Here is a 21,034-nt window from a genome sequence, read left to right on the forward strand (position 1 = left end):
TTAATTTGCCTTACTGCCTCGCGCCACAAGAAGGTCATAAATGGCATGATACCCTTTTTGCTTTGCTATCATGGCAGCCGTATTCTTCTTATTGTTCCTGTTGTTTATGTCCACAATGTCATGAGACAAGACATACTTTACAATCTTTAAATGTCCCTTAAGAGAGCTCAGATGGAGGATGGTGTCACCTGCAGAATCAACCAGGGAAGCATCACCGCCTTCATTCAAAAGTAGGTTCAGCACTTCCCTATGTCCAAAATATGCCGCAATCAGCAATGACGTCCGCCCAAACCTTCCTCTACTGTTGATATCTACTATTTCCTGTGATAGAAGATAACGCACCATCTTCACATATCCCCCGATACAGGCCCGATGAAGGATGTTGTCACCATTATCGTCCACATGAGAAACATCACTGCCTTTACTAACAAGTAGATCAAAAATTTCTCTGTGTCCATAAAACGCCGCACTCATCAACGACGTCCGCCCATACGCCCATCTAGTGTTCATATCTTCAAAGTTCTGTGACAGAAGATACTCAACCATCTGCACATGACCTCCAGTAATTGCTACGTGAAGAAGGCTGCAATTGCCATCATCCAATAGTGATACATTACCTTGCATACACACTAGAAAGTCAAACGCATCTATGTGGCCATAATATGCCGCTCTCATCAGTGGGGTTCTTCCGAACTTCCCTCTACTATCAATGTCAGCAATTTCCTTCGAGAGAACAAACTTCATTATGTTCACATGTCCCCCAATAGTGGCAACATGAAGAATGTTGTCACTGTTCTGATCGACAAGCGACACGTTTGCTCCTTTACTGATAAGTAGGTAAAACACTTGTTTATGCCCCCACAATGCCGCAATCATCACTGATGTCCTCCCACTTTTGCCTCTACTGTTAACATCAATAATGTTCTGTGACATGATATACCTTGCCATCTCCACCTTTCCACTGCGGCAGGTCAAGTGTAGGATGTTATTACGGTCATCATCCATTTGTGATATATTAGCTCCTTCACCTTTTAGAAAGTCAAAGATTTCTCTATATCCCCCATGGGCCGCTATCATGAGAGGTGTCCTGCCGTGTTCCTTTCCTCTACTATTGATATCCACCTGACCCTTTGACAAGATGCGCTTCACTTGACCAAGATCCCCTTCCAGACATGCTTTGTGAAGTGGCTTGGTTTCTGAAATGTTTTTCTTATCGTGTGGAGAACTCTCCGAGTAGTTATGTTTTTCATCTGTAGATGTGTAAACAAGAATTAATTATATAAATAATAAAAATCAAGACTGGCTATTCTTTTGCATCTCTTGTTGTATATATTTCTGAGCAAATATTCCATTCTGTTTTCTGTTAACAAGTGTTGAACAAGAAATTAATACAATAATTATTTTAATATAACAACCCGTGAATAGGTCAATTAAACATCGTTTACATCAACGTCCACAGTGGCAAAAGTTTAAGGACAATATTGCTGCTCTGATTTATCATACATCTTGCATTAGCACTCTTTTCTTTGTCCAGTTCTTCAGGCTTCTCAATAACATTAAACTTGTGACCATTCCCTTACCTGGCATTAGTAATCAGATGAGATGTAGATTGACGTTACTATTCATGACGAAGTCGTACTTTTTACCCAGCCCCGAGGCCATGCAGTGTAAACATACGTGACAAAGATCACAGCTAATAAACCTCGATGTTACAAATTACCTTTTACACGGACAGCTTTGCCAGATCGAGTGTACAAGCATCGTGACCTCAAACCACACGTGTTGGTCCCAATCCGGTCCTACAGTCAGGGGTGGTAATGGCCATAAGAAAAGATATAGCTGTTCAATTTAACATGTTGTTGAATTGGCGTTATGCCATTTAGATAAATATAATGTTGCACATGTTTATCTATCAGTCAATGTGTGAAATCAGTCAATGTGTAAAATGACTTTTCACTTAGGCAATTTACAAAATGCCAAACTATTTCCGTCATTTTTCAATTACTTTTCTGACAGAAAGACTAACATTCATAAAGAAGTTCAATGGGGCTTACAAACATCACACTAGACTAATTATGCAAGGATTAGAAGCCAAACCATTTAAAAAAACATACATGCATGGACTTCAGTTGTCTATGAACCCTTTCATTTTCAATCAATGGGTGATGAAAAAGAGCTTTCAAATGTTTGGAATTTGTCATCATAATATTAAAAATGAAAAAATAATTGTAAAGTGACTCAAATATTTTATCGTTCTCTAAAGTGAACATTTCAGTCGTTTTACACATTGACTGTAATATATATGCTATCATATATGTTGTATCAGTACATTTTAGACAAACCACATACCAACACTCATCATGTTCATCATATACCACATTCAGTGACAATCCTATATCATAACCTGTGATTATATGAAGATAGGTGGTGGTTTCACTGAGAATATACCAAATGTGCAGACGTAGAATTGACTGTAATGGAACAAACTAAGATTCTCAATAAGATCAACAGTCAACTCCCTTGACAAAGACATTACTTACATATGAAGGATTCCCTGGAAGTACAATGTATCCTTCTTTCATCTTTATTTCATCACGTGACAGATGGCAAGTCAAAGTTTCAATATGGTATTCATATTTCAAACAGATGATGTTTTCGAGACATTTATGCTGACACAGCGCGATGCCACTATTTCTGACATAAGTGTGCTTCGATGTCTCTGTCGTTTTAAGTCCACACTGTTTCGAGCTACTTATGGAATACTGAAACATCAGAAAAACTGATAATTTAAGGAGGAGGTTACTCCACTCCCTCAAATACATTGGCATCATATTTAACGTCCTCTAAATGAGACAACAATGTTTGGAAAGTATCAAGGAAGAGAGTAAGTACACGATTACAGGCAACAATTCTCAGAGAGTTATCACCAGGTTGTCAGTGAATGTAAGATTTGGGGATCCTATTAAATATCTCTCCGGTCGGTAAACACAAGACCACTCACAATGAGGATTATCGCGAGGTACACAACTCATGCACAACTAGTGTCATCAACACAAAGAGAGTAACACCAGCAATTCGATCCTGCCTTTCAGCAGTGTTCACAAAGCTATCACGTGACAATGACGTCTTCACTAAGAAAAGATCAATACATCAGTGGGAGTGTACATTTTAAACCTCAAACTGGCATTGTTAAAAGAAGCTATACATGTTCAAGCATCTTGGCGACAGAAAGGTGTTGACAATGAACTTTTCACGTTACCATTGTAGTAATAAATATAAATATAATGGGAATGACAATGTAAGGTTTGATCAATGAAACATTTCACAAGGTGCATAAGCACACTATTTCCAGCGACCAAAAAGGTGGTGCAAACCCTGGCTGGGACTTGTGCAGGTAGCTTTTTTGTGTTTAACGCCGCACTCAGCACTATTCCAGCTATATGGTCGGCGGTCTGTAAGTAATCGAGTCTGGAACAGACAATCCAGTGATTGATATCATGAGCATCGATCCACGCAATTGGGATCGATGACATGCATCAACCAAGTCAGCGAGCCTGACCACCCGATCCCGTTAGTCGCCTCTTACGACAAGCACAGTCGCCTGTTACGGCAAGCATGTCTTGCTGAAGACCTATTCTACCCCGGATCTTCACGGGGCCGTGTAGGTAGCAGAAGAACGGGAATTCCCTGTGGTCCCTCGTATGGGAGCCTACCTTTGGTTGCTGGAGATCTATAGACCGATTAAATATTGCCTGTATATGTAGCAGTTTTATAGGGGTTTTTTTCAAGTTTGTTTGAATATTAATCTGATACAAGGTACTGGTTATTATATTCCCTTTTGTAGATAGTTCTCATACTTGAAGACATGGATAACATGAATATATGTCAAGCGTTAAAGAACCATGTGGAATATTAGGTGATTTTAGGTGACACTGGATTGGTTAAGCACTGTGTTGAAAGTGCTAGAAGCTTGTTAGATTATATGATCTGGCACATCCCTGCTTGATCTTTCATTAAAGATCACATTTCATCTGACCAGCTTTCGTGTGAAGATCACTTATCACGCCGGATTCCCAGCCTGGGCCTATCTCAGAAGCTTGACAACTGTTGCGGATAAGGGAATATTATTATCACTGAGCTTTTTTATATCACCACTGCTATCATATTTTGTATTTGACATTGTTTTTTAACACTGTACCGCCAGTCTATTGCATACTGCCATTGTAATTGTTGTGCAGTACTTTGTATTGATCTGTAAAGCCTAGTGGAACTGTGTAATACTATTGTTGATTGTATACCATTTGTTGGTTTCACACTGAATTCTTTTACGTACATATTTTTTGGTTAACATATATATATATACATATATTAAATATATGTATATATATATACTCCACATACTATACTCCACGGCAATGAAGATTCATCTTCCTCAGACAATGAACACATTATAAAATCAGTTCACAATTACATCATTGAAACAAACCGCTTTACGTAAGTTATGTGTCAACTTAAGAATATAAAATGCATTTGGTATCTTGCTTTCCATTTTATTTCATTTTGTGTTACTCATTAATGTCTGCTCTATAGACTTCATTACAATCTACATGTATGATGTACAATAATAGGGGAAGCATTAATATAGGCCTTTTTTGCCTGTTTGCTAATCCTTTTTCCATTTTGCAATACTATGTAATGTAAAATCTGAACATTAATGGAAATAAAATACTGTTTAAATCATATGTTCATTACGCTTAATGACAAATGACGTATGGATCAAGGGGATGGGCATCCTTAAGTTTGTCATGTCGGTACTTATTTCTATAATCAAATGTTTTGACACAATTGAACTTGGTTCTTTGCAAAAAATGAAACCAATACCTTGCGTTGTTAATAATTCACATAATGTAAGTTTCACTTGACTCAAATACTTTCTGTAAATATAAACAGAAGCCCTCCTTAAACAGTATTAATGATTATGGTTAATCTTGGTGACAGAGATATGCGGGATGCAGCAATATATTTCCCGTTGTACGAACTTTTTGAGAAACATTTAGAGCTAGGTTATTTCAGAATGATTATTGATATCTAGTTAATGCATGAACATGTATACTAGAAGAATAACGACCTACGTGAAATTACGAATTATCTGTCCCCAGTGGTAAATATATGGAAGTCGTGCGCTTTGTCTTTCAACATTAATTCACGACGGACAGGTCATCCAGAATTGCGAGTTGGTTGTACTATATATTATGGTCTGTATCAAAGCCTGTACCTTCCTGAATTTGAAATTTGTAAACAGGGGAATTGATGCCTCAAATTAAAGTAACATTCTTAGACAAAAAAATTAGCCAAAATATTTCAAATTACTGGAACCACCAACAACTTCCTTATCCTTAACAGACACTATATATCCTATTGTCCATAGGAAAGCTATACAAAATATGAGTTTGTGTTTAAGAGTACACAGTTTTTAGTTTGTTTGTTTAAGTTGTTTGTTGTCTGTAAATAATCGTGTCTGGACCAGACAGTCAGCGATTGTCATCATGAGCATAGATCTAAGCAATTGGGATACGATGACATGATTCAACATAGTCAGCGAGCCTGACCACCCGATCCCGTTAGTCGCCTCTTACTACAAGCACAATCGCCTTTTACGACAAGCCTGATTTGCTGAAGACTTAGCCTAACCCGGATCTTCACGCGTAAGTTTTAAGAATTAACCAACTGGTTTTAAGTAAAATTCATTTGACTTTTGTTTGTTTGTGCTTGCTGTCGGTTCTTTTCGGGATTGCATTATTATAGAAAATATCAAATCTTCTGGTTACAATAAGGACGGACTGCCAACGTAAATTTATTCAGATTCATGTTAATCTCAAACACACGCGCTTTTGCCCACTCAGTCATTCGCGTCTGATTTGACACCACATATCCAGGGAAAATAAGGAAACAGCTAATCAGCAACTATTTTTCAAAATGTATAGCAGTTCTTGTACTTCCCAGGTGGTGTTTGACATTATCCACTGTTGAATAATTAATTATCACATTCTTGACTTTCAATCTATTTCTAGGTTTTATACCGGATATGGAGATTGTAGGCAATTAGTTTCAAGTAGTAAAACTTTCTTTGACACAGAAGGGTATTTGGTTACAAAGCAAGAGCGGTTTCCGCAAAAATGCATTGAATATGTATTCAAGTACATCACTTGTATGTATGGCATTTCCGATGGGGTATTAATCACTTGCTTTCTCACACAGGACACATAGGGAAAAAATAGACAATGCTATAATTCATAAGCAAAAACATTGTTGCCAAAAACAGTGTGTGCGTGCGTGCGTGTGCGTGTGGTGTGTGTGTGTGTGTGTGTGTGTGTGTGTGTGTGTGAGAGAGAGAGAGAGAGAGAGACAGCTTGTACTTGTCCGGACTAATGCCTATTTGATAGTGCTAGCCCACTGAAATACTATGCCGCTGTTTAACATAATAACCAAACTCAGACACAATATACTGACTCCGAGCAATTATCATCTTTTAACGTCTTTTGGTATGACGCGGCCGGGGATCGAACCTACGAACTTCCTATCTCCGGGCTGACGCTCTATCCAATAGACCAAGGAGGAGCTCTTATTTGGGCAAGACCAATAGTACTGGACATCTGATGTTAATCACTTTCTTTTCTCTACTGGTTTTAGATACTTATGGCAGTAAGTTAAAATCTATAATTTAACGTCGCATCGGAATTATAGCGGTGGGTACACATGGAAACAGCAATTTATAGATAACATTGCCTGCTTCGTGACTGCACTAATGCTTCGTTTAAAAGCTTCTTATGAGCAAGATAAGCATGCAGCCTATCATCAAGTTCAAAGATAACCCTCAACATCGTAATCGTAATAATATATTTAAGTATAGGACTTCACTTGCACAGTTGAGATGTTGTTCCACCAGTTTCGAATTGAAACTGGGAGATACAGAAAACAGATGAAACACCAACCGTTGTGTTTGGTTTGTAACCAGGATCAAATAGAAGATGAGTACCCGGATCCATCCCTGAAAAGGATTTAATAAGGAACAACTTAATGTTGCTATTTTTCGTAAATAGGGCAGTTATGAAGTTTCAAGTTACATCTTCCCTACAAATAGTGATTATTTCCGGGGACTCGGGGATGTTGACTAAACGCCAAGCTCCCTGCGCGTTCCAACAGCAGAACCAGTTGAGAGCAATTTCCTTGTCGTTAAAAGAATGTATGTCGTAAACCCATGCTTTCTCATATAAAAAAGACGAGGGTAAAGTTGACAAGGTCTCTATCTCCTAAAACCTGGTTCTTAAAGTAAGTAGTTGGAAGCTCTGTTACATAAATTGTTTGATAGGCATTACTTTGAAGTTGGCGGGTGACAAAGTAGACACAATTTATGGACATAACATAAATTGTGTCCGCTGTTGCATAAGCTTTCAAGCGTACATCTTGGAAACATATTTCGGAATTTAGAAGTAGGTAGGGGGCACGGGTGGCCCAGTCGTCTAAGGCGCCGCGATTAGCTGTCCGGAGATGCGTCCCTCAGGCACGCCAGAAACCTGTGATTGTAGGGTTCGAATCCCGGTTCGCCCCAATTATGTTCGGGGCGAACCGGGATTCGAACCTACGGTAATACGTTTCTGGTGTGCCCAAAGGACACAACTCTGCACAGGTAATTGCGGCGTCTTAGACCTGTCCCCTCGATGACTATACACTTTCACTCTGAGTTCGAATCCCGGTTCGCCCCGATTATATTTCTAGGTTTGTCAGCACCATACCCGTGCTCGAGGGTTTCACCGAAGTGGTAAACGTCTGAGACCTGCACCACTTGGGGCTTTCTTCCCACATTAAGCTGATACCCCGTAATATAACTGGAATACTGTTAAAAGCGGCGTTAAATCCAACTGACTCACTTACTTCAACTCTGAACGTTAACTATTCAGTGAGTGAGTGAGTTTAAATCTAACATCACATCTGCCATATCAAGAGTCAAAATTATACATTTATGAGACATGTATTAAGATGTCATCGATGGACAGTACAATAACTAGATTATCACCGTTTCGATTAAAAAAACTGGTTGAGAACACTTAAAAGAAGAGACCCGTGAAGATCCGGGGTAGAATAGGTCTTCAGCACCCCATGCTTGCCGTAAAAGGCGACTATGCTTGTCGTAAGAGGCGACTAACGGGATCAGGTTGATGCATGTCATCTAACAAAATTGCTTGGATCGATGCTCATGATATTAATCACTGGATTGCCTGGTCAGGACTCGATCATTTACAAACTCACTTCACTTGACCAAACACCAAAAACAAAGGCATATGTGAGATTTATGATGATTAATTTATAAACAGAAATCATTTTCCATCAATTAGAATGAAAATGCATTGTATTACCGATATTGTATTCTCCGCAATACACAAAGAAAGAGTCAAGGGGTCAAAATTAAAAATTACACAAATCAGAGTTCATTGAAAGAGTACATGAAGAGTCCATTAATGACACAGTAGTCAGGTAACACGTCTTCAATAGCGAATGTGACCACCCTGGGTATCCATGCACGCCAACACACGTCTCCTCATTGACGTCGTCAGTCGGCGGATAACGTCAACAGGAATCCTATTCCATAAGTTCAATAGAGTCTGTTCAAGTTCCTGTCGGTTTGCTGGAGGCGGTACATGTTGTCTCAGCTGACGATCAAGATGATCCCAGAGATGTTCAATGGGGTTCATGTCTGGAAAACAAGGTAACCAGGGCAATACGTTGACGTTAACGTTGTTCATGTAGTCTTGAACAATTCCAGCGGTATGAGGCCTTGCGTTGTCTTGTTGCAAAATTAATCCTCTTGGCTAAAGTTGAATAAAGGGCAGCACAACAGGTCTCAACACTTCATCCCTGTATCGCTGAGCATTCAGGTTTCCTCGTATGATAACCAGCCGTGTTATAATCTGGCAACAAATGCCACCCCATACCATAACGCCTCCACCTCCAAACGGGTGAACTTCTCTAATGCAGTTTGGCGCCAGTCGCTCTCCCCTTCGTCGAAAAACTCGAACTCTGCTCTCGTTCCTGAACAGACAGAACCGACTTTCATCTGTAAAGAGCACTCTCGCCCAGTCGCGTCGCTGCCACCGACGTACAGTTCGTGCCCATTGCAGACTGCGTTGACGGTGTAGACGGTTCAAGGCCATTCCACGGAAGGTTCGGTAGGTCCTCGGCCGATGTTTTCACTTTCGGTCTTCCCGATCTTGCCCGGTCTTGAGTCTGTCCTGTCTGTTGGTAGCGGATTATCAACTTGCTGATGGTGGTCTGGGAGCAGTTGAAGGTTCTGGCTATCTGACGTTGAGTAGCCCCCATATTGGCCATACCGATCGCTCTGTCTCGTTGCGCTTGTGTAAGTCTGGGCATATTCTTGGTGTTTTTTTGCTTACTGAATGCCTGCTCTGTCCAACGTCGGTATGTATGCCACAATCACGCACGTGCATTTGGACCAATGTCTCAAAATCACGTTTTGCACGTTTTCAACAATGCATGATTTGGAAAGCTGCGTTCGAAAATCTGCGTTGTGGTTGTGGTCATGTTGCATTTGGGCGAATGTTTTCTGCGGGGGTTCAAACCTGTACCAGCTTGTTTTTTATACAACTATTTTTAAAGTGAAAACTTTCTTTTGCCTGGTAGTTTATTTGCGAATATTCAGTGGTAAGTTGAGCTAGGTTGGTGGATTGGTTTGTTGGTTTACGCCCCTCTCAGCAATATTCCAGCTATATGACGGCGGTCTGTAAATAATCTAGTCTGGACAAGACAATCCAGTGACTGATATCATGAGCATCGATCCACCTAATTGGGATCGATGACATGGTTCAACCAAGTCAGCGAGCCTGACCACCCGATCTCGTTAATCGCCTCTTACGACAAGCATTGGTTGCTGAAGACCTATTCTAACCCGGATCTTCACACAGATGAGCTGGGCCTCCCACTAGTTATGTCAGGGTATTTAACAGTACCATTAAAACACCGAAGCTCACATTTTATCAATTACTGTATTGCCTCTATTAGACCCGATATCTCCTTTACACGCCGGCCTCTGTTTGAAGCCTGGTCCAATGCGGTTCCGAACGCTCACATGAACGCTCTGGACATTACGCATTGCACACTACAGATCACGCACTTCGCATTACGGGCACAAGAAAACATGTCATTAAATTAAATACAAAGTATATTCGATACGCACCACGGTCTACAAACTACCCGCCCATGGAATCCGGGTTCAACGGCTTAAGCAAAATTAATAGATGTCCGGACGTCTATTACAGGACATACGGTATATACCATTGTATAAATTAACCAAAACAAGTCAGGTCGGTCTCAGAAGCAAAAACAAACATTCGATGTATTATGAATATCATAAATAGCCGTTTCTATTTTGGCATGTAAATTAAACACCTTTCCAGTCTAACCACCAGCTCTATTCACCGTACCGTAGCTGTAAAACACTGGGGCTGACATTTTACCAGTCATTCATTCCATTGTAAATATATAAAAAAGGAAGGGTCCGTCTCAAAAACAAAACCTGGACTAAAACATATACATCTTAGTTTGGATAAAGGTGTGATCACTACAGGTAGTAGTATATCGGATGTTTGAGCGTCAAATACCACCGACTTGCCGTTGTATGATATCAGTGTTCCCGGTGTCATATCCTTCAAAGTGGGTGAGTGGGTTGAAATTGTACGTCACTTCGGGTGTCTTTCAGCCATATCGTGACGAGAACTTAGACAATTATAATAAATATATTAAGATTGAAAAACAACCTGTCCTTGATGGACTGTATAATAACTAGAGTATCACAGTTTCGATTTTAACACTAGTTGAGAACATTTAAAAGACTTAATGATCATTATATGAAAAATGGGCTTATGATCACCAGCAACCAAAGTAAGGATATCGTACCAGGGATCGTGGGGACTTAGATACTTCGAATTCTTGTACCTGCACGGATACAGAAGAAGAAGAAGAGAAGAAAAATAGTTTATTTAAGTGTCCAGCGGTGTATACATAAAATTACATCAATTTATACAGGAGGTAAAATATATTAAAAGATATACATCGCCCGGCCAGCGTGGGCCTATTAGACACTAATGTTCTTAAAAGCACTGCAAGTGCTAAAATATTTATAGTGGACAGTGATGAATTTATTTATTAATGGTGCACAAAATATGTGATAAAAGTAAAATACTCGTAAATTTATAACAAGCATTGCCATACAATGACATGTTTTATAAAATATACAGAGGCATACAATACTAGAATGGGTTTATGACACGTTGTTATATAACCTACGTTTGTACATGGATTTTTTAGTGCAGCTGCAGAATAGGATAAATTATCGCACTTCATAAGGAATGTGGTTTGATCTATAGGGGTCATGAGACAAATTTGGGCAAAGAGACGAGGCATAACCCCAAACATATTCTCGTTGATCTGCATAAAGATTACACGTTGTTAAGAAATGATACACCAACCCTTTAGCTTCTGGTGATGGTACGCAATTTAGCTATCAGTTAAAAAAGACTAAAATACTACGTTTAAACCCATGGTATGAATAAACGTACTTTGAAAGATGTAGTCTTACATATCCTCTCAGGGGGACAATTATTTTACACTACATCAACCCTATTTAAGGACACCGCCACTAACAATCTAATTACAAGTTAAACACTGCCAATATTATTAAAAATAACTACCTAAACAATTCAAAATTGAACAATAAGTTCTATTTCTTGTGGGGAATTTATCACATAGACATATTGTTATTAACTGAGTAGCAATGCATTTTTTAACTCGTAAGTACGAGAATACAGTTGTAAATATGTGTTCTTTAAAACGTCGTTATTGCGAGATGTTTATTAAGCGTCATTACCAGCATGTGTGTCACACTAGTAATAGGAAAACATTGTTTAAGATTACGTATATTACTTTAATGTAAATCACTTGGCAATCACTACAGTATCTCCCGTAGCAATAAGGATATATACTATATGACAACAGTAGCACAAATAAATATGTAATACACTGCTTACAAATCTCTATATATGCATGAGGCAAAATATATTTATGTATCCAAATAAACACTGATGTGAGAGAAATGCTCATGGTGTCAGTCACTGGTTTGTCAGGTGCAGACCCTCTCTCAATGAATAAATAAATTGTCAGGGGTTTTAAATCTCGGAATTTCAAATACCAAGAATCCAGTAGTCAATGTAACGTGACGAATCGAGATGAATGTAGGACACTCGTTATTTTAAAAAAAAACAACGCCAAGTGACTATTAAGCTTGTTTTATTCATATATTAATTTACTACTATTACAATGCCTAATTAGTCAAGTAAATCATATTTTAACGTTAATTGTCACTAGTGCAGCCTATTTCATCGACGCCATGTCATGCAAAATGCGAGTCGGAAAAAAGAGGTCCTAAGGGGGTTTCCCACGTATTTTCCTTCATGTGTTATTAATAGCGCAACGTCACATCATATCTGTTTGATGTGGACAACGTACACTTAACCGCGGAGGCCTTTCACCAACGGGATAGGATATATTCAACGCCGGTAAGTATTCAGAGCTTAAATAAAACACTGTATAATAAGTACAGTGACACCCCGTAACTCCGGTGTCACTTCTCCCGATCCTATAGGTGAGGTGGAGTGCAACTTCGCGATCAAGAATATTGCACTTGTACTGACGTATATGCACCTGTGTGAGTGTGTGTGTGTGTGTGTGTGTGTGTGTCTGTGTGTGTCTGTGTGTGTGGGAGAGAGAGAGAGAGAAGGGGGGGGGGGGGGGGGAGAGGGGTTGTCATGTGTTGAAATGTTTTCATGGATATCCTGTATGGAATTCAATAACTACAGTTAATAACACAATTTCAAAGTAATAATCTCACAACATCTGAATACCTCACGCTACTTCAATAGGAGCACAAGGAGAGGTGTCACTCATGCAAGCAAGCAATTCACTCATGATTCACAGGTGCGCGTATCGATTTCGGGTAGATTGCAACTTCAAGGTGAGAGACACAAAGGTGACAGTATTTTGGTCACTGACGGAAAGTCGTCCACTACAAATGCCTTCCAGGGTCAAAATTGAAAAGACACGAACAATGCTTCGGAATTAAGGGAAAAGATTTGTTTTTGCGAAAATAGTTCGTTATAATGGGGGGGGGGGGGGGGGAGTTATTACGGAAAGTAAATTCGTTATAACGTAAATAACTTGGTAACGACGGGAAAAGATGCAAAATATGCGTTATAATGAAAACAGATTTGTTCAATAAAATATTTAAATTCGTTTCTATAAACAATTACTTTGTTATAGCGGAAAAAAAGATTCGTTATTACGGCAACAGATTCGATAATACGAAAATATGACGATGTGGACAGCTGTTTATTTTCAAGGTGCTTGGTTTATGTAGCGTGGTCAGATGTCATCAAGACAAACACTGGCAAACTAAATACAGTGAAATACTAGTCACGCGGAAACCTGCCCTCCGGGCGATTACCCTTGAGAACTACCCTCTATATCAAGGGACGTCACCACGTATTTCTAATTCTATAATCCGGAAACTTCTTAATTCGGAACAGGGGCGGTCGGGTAGCCTAGTAGTTAAAGCGTTCGCACGTCACGCCGAAGACCCGGGTTCGATTCCCAACATGGGTACAATGTGTTAAGCCCATTTCTGGTGTCCCCCGCCGTGATATTGCTGGAATATTGCTAAAAGCGGCGTAAAACCATACTGACTCACTCACTCAATAATCCGGAAAATTTCGCTTGGAGCAGCACGGTCTAGATTGAACCAAAAGATTCATGAATGAACCAAAATTATTTTAGTTGTTTTCTTAAATGTACTGCTTAAAGGTATTAGATGTTAAGTGGGTGAGTACAAATTTCACATCGGTCATATTCCAGCCATATCGTGATGTTTGTAAGGGACATTTGAGTAATTGGGCTGTAATATACCTGCTACAAGGGAGGTAACTGTACGTCGTAACCAGTGATGCGTGACTATGTTTACTTATTATAATAACCTCCAGCGTTAAAGATTTTGAGTTAGTCCACCTTAAATCCAAGTCGCCTTACAATCGGACAATGGGTTTGTGCAAGAGGAATGGGACAATTGTGTTGTGATTGTAAAGTGGATCGTAGGCGTCTGAGATCGATTGTAACTAGGAATGATTTGTACAAGTGGGCCCAGGCCATCATGGGGTCTATCTTTGACATACGAAGTGTTGTTACGCGACGCTAATCCAGCGATCAGCCTACTGTTAATTCAGATCACTGAGAAGTGTTCACATTGTAAAAAATAGATACTGATACATTGACAGTTGTATATTAGAACAATTACTACCTGTTTTATTACAAAAGGATGTAAAGTAAATCCGCTCGATAATTTTCAGCTCTAGCTCAGTTATAACAAACCAATGAGACAGTTTTTCAACCCTGCATTTGTATTATGCCAGCTTCTATGCGAAATGGTTGAAAGCATCAACAATAATCCAGAAATAATGTTGCATGATTACGTTCACAGTCGCAGTACTTTCAATGTTGGTGGTGAGCAATTAGGAGTGAGCAATATTCCGGCAATATAACGGGTGTGTGTTGGGTGGGAAGAGGAGGGGGGGGGGTTGCACCAGAAATTGTCTTCAGCGATTGAAGCCATGTTGGCATTACTGTATCATTGCTATTTTTTTCAGTTTTCACTTAGCCGTTAAAATGGACACCGAAGATGACTCTGACGAATACAACACACCCAGGTCTAGCTGGAGTACATATAGTAGCGATGAAGCAGACGGTACCTCTACACCTGAAGACAATAAGGAGTCTTTTTGTTCTGTATCTCACCAGTCAATCTGGCGTATACAGTGCAATGAAAAGACAGGTAGCAAGATTAGAACATGGCGTAATAATGCTGTCCATGTGATAACAATGTGATTAAGGTTACGACTTTCAAGGCCTCGGTAAAGTTTCAAAACGTTTTTAGGAAGATATATGGATGTCATTTCCAAATGTATAGTTTATTGTTGATTTCATTTCCAGAATAACATCGTCTTTTTCATTTCGTTTTCAGAAATACAGGGATCAGTTCTACAACCGGGGGAAATAGTTACCGATGGTGATATGTTACCTCGAAATCATTCACAACCTGTTGGTATGACACATGTTTCTTAACATATTCATTGTACAATTGCTACTACTAAATTAGTTGAACAATATTATTATTTCCATGAATAAAACCCTGGATTGGTCAACAGGCATAATGCCTATTTCAAGACCTCTCCACTACACATATGATCCACACAATTTTCAGAATAACACACTATTGATACATTATTTACACAACGTACCGAGCGATATACCATATCCCTAATTATAAAAAGACAGTCAGATATTACATGGATTAAATTTTTAAAATGCAAGATCTTCTTCTACAATGTAAAATGTTAAGCATGTGTTTGAGGAATTTCATCTCTATTTCTTTACCATCTTTCTACAGTTTTTCAGAAGAACATATACCAAGCGGAGTTTCCAAGCGCTCCCAAATATTTAACCGTTGGACAAGGAAACACAATTCAGCAATATAAACCGGGTGATAAAAGGAGCCGGGTACAAATGATCCGAGGTAAGTGTTAGGTATGTCTAACGTAAATGCAACTCAAGCCATCGGTGATCCTATACATTACCTATTCTGTCGAGCATAGAGGACGTGAGAGGTAATTCTGCACTGTCTTTACAAGGACTGCATTTATGAACAAGTATCAGTCATAGTTGTTTAAACATGAGGTAATTCTCTACAGGTTTTTTAAGACATCAAGACATAAGGTTAATAATTGGATAAACCCAAACCTGAAAGTGTGATGTAATCGAGGTCTCGCCGTTAATGACAGATAACACTTTAATACTAATCAATTTGGGTCACACGAAAAAGGCCATACTTTTGACTTAAACATTTCAGAATAAAATTGCTAAGTTTATTTCTCAGATTTAAATGCATTGCATTGGTGTCAGGATGGCTGGTGATTTGTGTCGCTTCAGGTAAAACAGAAACAAGTATTGAACTTTGCTCAACAACAACTGTGGATACCAACGGCGTGTCACGAGTGATGGACTCTATTGCGAAAGGGTCATCTTTCGTGATTATCACTGGATCACACGGAGATGGAAAAACAACAATCGCTCAAAGAGCCATGTCAAAACTAAGAGCAAAAGGGAAACAAGTATTTCATGTATTCACACCGGCAGATCTCTCTGAAGTTGATCTGAACATCAAAGAACCAGTCATTATGTTGGATGGCATATGTGGAGAGATAAACTTTGATGAAGGAAAATGGAAGAACTGGGAACCTGTTCTGAAGGGTATACTAACAGGCACTGACAGAAAGCCTTTAGTTCTGTTTGTTGGCAACAACTTTGTTCTTCAAGAGTGGTCGAGATACATTGATTATTTACCCGTTACAAAGGTAGACACAGTGGATGTATCACTGACATCAAGAACATTTCAAGAAAAGGAACATATTTTGTCAGCACTTGAAAAGAAAATAGATGTGAAGATTGGTCCACAGAAACGCAGACAAGTATGTGAATGGGGTAACCATGGCTTCCCAAAATTGTGCGAGTTGCTTCTGGAAAGGTGCAAGAGAAACATCCATTCACATGTAGCATCAGTGTTCCGACTTCCAACACCATTAGAAGAGCATGATGTCATGAATTTCGTTAAGTACAGGGGCAAGAGAATCCTCTTGAAGAAGCTACTTGAGAACCGAGGAGAGTTAGACATATTCCAAGAGACGTGTTCTGAACTTAGATATGAACTCACAGTGACAGCTAGGAATCTTGATGGAACATACTTGACCAAGAGAGACAATGTGTATGTATTTCACAGGCCCTATATGTATGACCTTGTGGCGTCAACTCTTTGGGAGGACGATCCGAGATTCGTTATTGAAAACTGCACGATGGCATTCATCAACAGGACATTGCAACTGCAGTGTCAACAACCTTGTGGAGCCACAACAAAGTTCCTTTTCATCCCAGACTATCTTCACAAATATCTCCTGTTTAGATTTGCAACAGAAATTTGCAAAGGCAATATATATTTGGCGCTCTCACACAGAGCATGCAGTTGGGAACCTTTTGCGAAGCAGCTCATGACTACTGTACTTCGAGACAACAATTCGTCCATGGAAACTGTTGTCTCACTTATGGATGACACTCACAAACTGACATTTGCCTACCTATCCACAAGCAATGGTGGTTTTCATATTTTGAAACGCATGGTGGAGCAACTGGAACCCATTACATCGGAGCTTATAAAGGAGATCCTGTTTGGCATTTGTGATGCTGCATCAGTTGATGGGTTAAAATATCTGATAGACAAAGACATCGAATTTGATATCAATGTCAGAAATGTTGCTGATCAAACCCCTATCATGGTAGCTGCCAATACGAAGGAGGAGACTTTTGTTATGGAACTACTAGCAATCAATCCTAGCGTTACTGCATCCGATTTAATTGGCAGGACAGTACTGCACTACATCTGCGAAAATGGACTAGCCAGGGCAATAAAGAAGATAGTTTGTGCAAAAGAAGATGTTGACAGGAAGGACGAATCTGGCCGTACAGCTCTTTTTAGCGCATGTGAGTATGGAAACATTGACATAGTGACGGAACTTATCAACATGAATGCAAGCATAGACTTGCCATCCTTGCATGAGGCTTGTAAGTCAAAGAAGGCAAACATTCTCAGATTGTTGCTGGCAGAAGGAGCACCTGTTGACGCTGTTTCAAAGGATGGTGACACCCTTCTGCACTCAGCATGTGAGGGGGGCAAAGAGTTGATCGATCTGCTACTACAAAAAGGCTTAGATATCAACACACCTGGCTTCAAAGGAAGAACTCCTCTTGACAAAGCAATAGGACTGGAAAATGAAACTATTGCAAAATACTTGGAAGATAAAGGCGGTAAACGCAACCCAAATCTGTCATCTTAGCATATCCCAACAAGATCTTGCAAGCAGACAGGTTTTGACAAAGCTAAATGGGTATGTGGAAATACCCTTTATCCGTGTCAACATCAATCCGGTGAAAATAGTGTTGAGGTTCTAATGAGAGGTTTAAAATTAAGTTGAAAGAGAAAATAACATGAGCATCATAGGACATTTCAGCAATAACGTAACAACAGTCACACTTGTCCAATCAAAGGTTATCTCAGCTTGACTACTGCAGTAGCCTCTACGAGAACTTCATGAACATCTAATCAACTGTAATGTGTCCAACACATAGCTGCCAGGAAATACGATTATACTGAATGAGCTTCACTGGTTGCCACTGATGTTTATGATCCAGTTCAGGACTCTTGGGATAACAGGCACAAATTCCACCCGATCCCTAATATCAGGTAGCCACCACAGTTTGTAGTAGTTTTTGTTTTTGTTTGTGTTTGGTTTTTTTGTTTAACGCCACACTCAGAAACATTCCAGGTATATGACGGCGGTCTGTAAATAATAGAGTCTGTACCAGACAATCCAGTGATTGACATCATGAGCATAGATCCACAGTAGTAGCAGTCGTTTGTGATGGTAGTAGTCGTGTGAAACCATTCCATATCATACGTTTCTATACTTTGATGTATATGGCACATATATGTATACAAAATTTAGAGTAGACGTTCATGTTCAAACTCAAAGGAGTACAGATGCATATGAAAGTGCAATAAAAATTATTTACAGTGTTCTATTAGTATCTATTACATCAGCCTTCATCAGTGGTATGGAGAGGGAATGGGTGGCGGAGTTCAATCCTAATAGGCATTCCGGAAACCTATGATCTTGAGTTCGAATCCGAGATTCGCTCTGATTAAACTTCCAGGTTTTGACAGCACAGTATTCGCACTCCTGGGATTGACCAAAGTGGTAAACGTTCAAGATCTGCATCACTTCGCCCTTTCCGCCCACATTAAGCTCATACACCTTTATATAATTGAAATACTGTAGAAAGAAGTGTCTAAACCTAACTCACTCATTTACTCATCAGTACCATGCATTGTTGATACAATTTTCAGGAGTCCAGCCAACCCAGTCTTATCAGCCTTGGTACCGTACTTAATATGGAATGTAGGTTTTATATAGATTTTGAGGGACACAAGGCTATGATAGAAGCAGACCAAGTATCACGTCGACGCTAATATAAGATTTTCATTTGATATGTCGGATGTTTTTGATTATAACTAAACACGTTTTCCAATGATTCGCGGGGACCGTCGTATGCCATTTTGATCGAACTGGATAAATGGTTATTTGAATTCCTTAACGGTTTTTCTTTCTAGTTAGAATAGGTAGCCGACGACCTACTGAATGAAAACACAGCAGAAGAGTCTTGGTTGTGTAGTTATTTTTGAATTCTTTGTTTGATTTTTTTTTTCTTGTTTGGGGGGTTGCTTTCGTTAAACCTCTTTTTTCTTTTTTATTGAGTGTTTTGAGTAGGATGGTTAAGGGAAGGTATGTTTATGTATTCCGTCGTGCTTTATATATAGGGATTCTCAACACTATCTCGTTGTAATATATGTGATTGTACACCAAAACGGAAGCCATTTTTCAGTAAAGTCCTCTGATCGATAAAACCTTTATTACCACCCTTCCTATTCTGTACATACTGAAGTATTTGGGAATTGCTCGATGTTCCATATACCCTAATAGGTGAGATGAAATGGGGTTAAACGTCGACTTCAAGATCATCCCACTAAAGTAGCGGTGTGCATGCACGTGTGTGAGTGTTTGTGTCTGGTTGTAATAGTCCGGACTGATGCGGGTTTTATAATGCTAGCCCACTACTTAACTATGTTGCCGTTTTAGCATGAATTCGCCACTGCGGATCATCATGCAGGGTAATAGCAAGAAGCATCTTTCAACGTCTTTTGGTATGTAGCGGCTAGGGATCGAACAACCCGAATTCTGCTCTCAGTGCACATGCCTTATCCACTTGAGTCAATTGGGTTTAACGTCGCCTTGAACTGTATTCGAGTTATGTCACGGCGTGTTAGCTTAAAGTTGGAGGTGATGCATGATTCAGTCGTTTACCACTTTGGTGAAACCCACACCCACGGGAATGTTGCTGACAAACCTAGAAACGTAATCGGTGAGAACCGGAATTCGAACCCACAATCATGGGTTTCTGGCGTGCCCGGGGAACGCAACTCAGCACAGTGAATTGCGGGGTCTTAGACGACTGGGTCATGTTCGTTTTGTTTGTTTGTTTCTTGTTTAACACCGCACGCCGCAATATTCCAGCTTCATGACGGCGCTCTATAAATGATCTCGTCTGGACCAGACAATCCAGTGATTGACATCATGAGCATCGATCCAGACAACTGGCATACGACGACAGACTGGGTCAAGAGTGCATCCATAGTGCCCCCTCATCCACAGTGCCCCCTTGATCCACAGTGCCCCCTCATCCACAGTGCCCCTTCATCCATAGTGCCCCCTCATCCACAGTGCCCCCTCATCCATAGTGCCCCCTCATCCACAGTGCCTCTTCATCCACAGTGCCCCTTCATCCATAGTGCCCCCTCATCCACAGTGCCCCCTCATCCACAGTGCCCCCTCATCCACAGTGCCCCTTCATCCACAGTGCCTCTTCATCCACAGTGCCCCTTCATCCACAGTGCCTCTTCATCCACAGTGCCCCTTTATCCATAGTGCCCCCTCATCCACAGTGCCAGTGCCCCCTCATCCACAGTGCCCCCTCATCCACAGTGCCCCCTCATCTATAGTGCCCCCTCATCCACAGTGCCCCCTCATCCACAGTGCCCCCTCATCCATAGTGCCCCCTCATCCACAGTGCCCCCTCATCCCCAGAACCCCCTCATCCACAGTGCCAGTGTCCCCTCATCCACAGAACCCTCTCATCCACAGTGCCCCCTCATCCACAGAACCACGGAGAAGGTTTCGGATACATTAATTAACTGAGA

The 21,034-nt window shown here is 40.2% G+C and overlaps 3 protein-coding genes across 3 annotated transcripts; 2 read left to right on the forward strand and 1 right to left on the reverse strand.

The window, feature by feature from the left end:
- LOC124120105 (serine/threonine-protein phosphatase 6 regulatory ankyrin repeat subunit B-like) lies at nt 1–9,375 on the reverse strand. Its single transcript, XM_046482843.2, has 2 exons — nt 9,159–9,375; nt 1–1,250 (listed from the first exon to the last, which is right to left on the reverse strand). The coding sequence occupies exons 1-2, from the start codon at nt 9,373–9,375 to the stop codon at nt 1–3; spliced, it is 1,467 nt and encodes a 488-aa protein (XP_046338799.2).
- A 3,138-nt stretch (nt 9,376–12,513) lies between these two features.
- LOC124120111 lies at nt 12,514–18,796 on the forward strand. The gene is made up of 5 exons (XM_046482850.2): nt 12,514–12,626; nt 14,763–14,947; nt 15,137–15,217; nt 15,563–15,688; nt 16,102–18,796. The coding sequence occupies exons 2-5, from the start codon at nt 14,782–14,784 to the stop codon at nt 18,054–18,056; spliced, it is 2,328 nt and encodes a 775-aa protein (XP_046338806.2). The 5' UTR covers nt 12,514–12,626; nt 14,763–14,781; the 3' UTR covers nt 18,057–18,796.
- A 1,121-nt stretch (nt 18,797–19,917) lies between these two features.
- LOC125374702 (splicing factor 3A subunit 2-like) lies at nt 19,918–21,024 on the forward strand. The gene is made up of 2 exons (XM_048385966.1): nt 19,918–19,981; nt 20,576–21,024. Exons 1-2 carry the CDS (start codon nt 19,918–19,920, stop codon nt 21,022–21,024), a joined length of 513 nt encoding a protein of 170 aa, XP_048241923.1.
- The last annotated feature ends 10 nt before the right edge of the window (nt 21,025–21,034 follow it).

This window comes from Haliotis rufescens, unplaced genomic scaffold (genome assembly GCF_023055435.1).
Source record: "Haliotis rufescens isolate VD_foot unplaced genomic scaffold, xgHalRufe1.0.p SCAF_6, whole genome shotgun sequence".
NCBI classification, from domain to species: domain Eukaryota; kingdom Metazoa; phylum Mollusca; class Gastropoda; order Lepetellida; family Haliotidae; genus Haliotis; species Haliotis rufescens.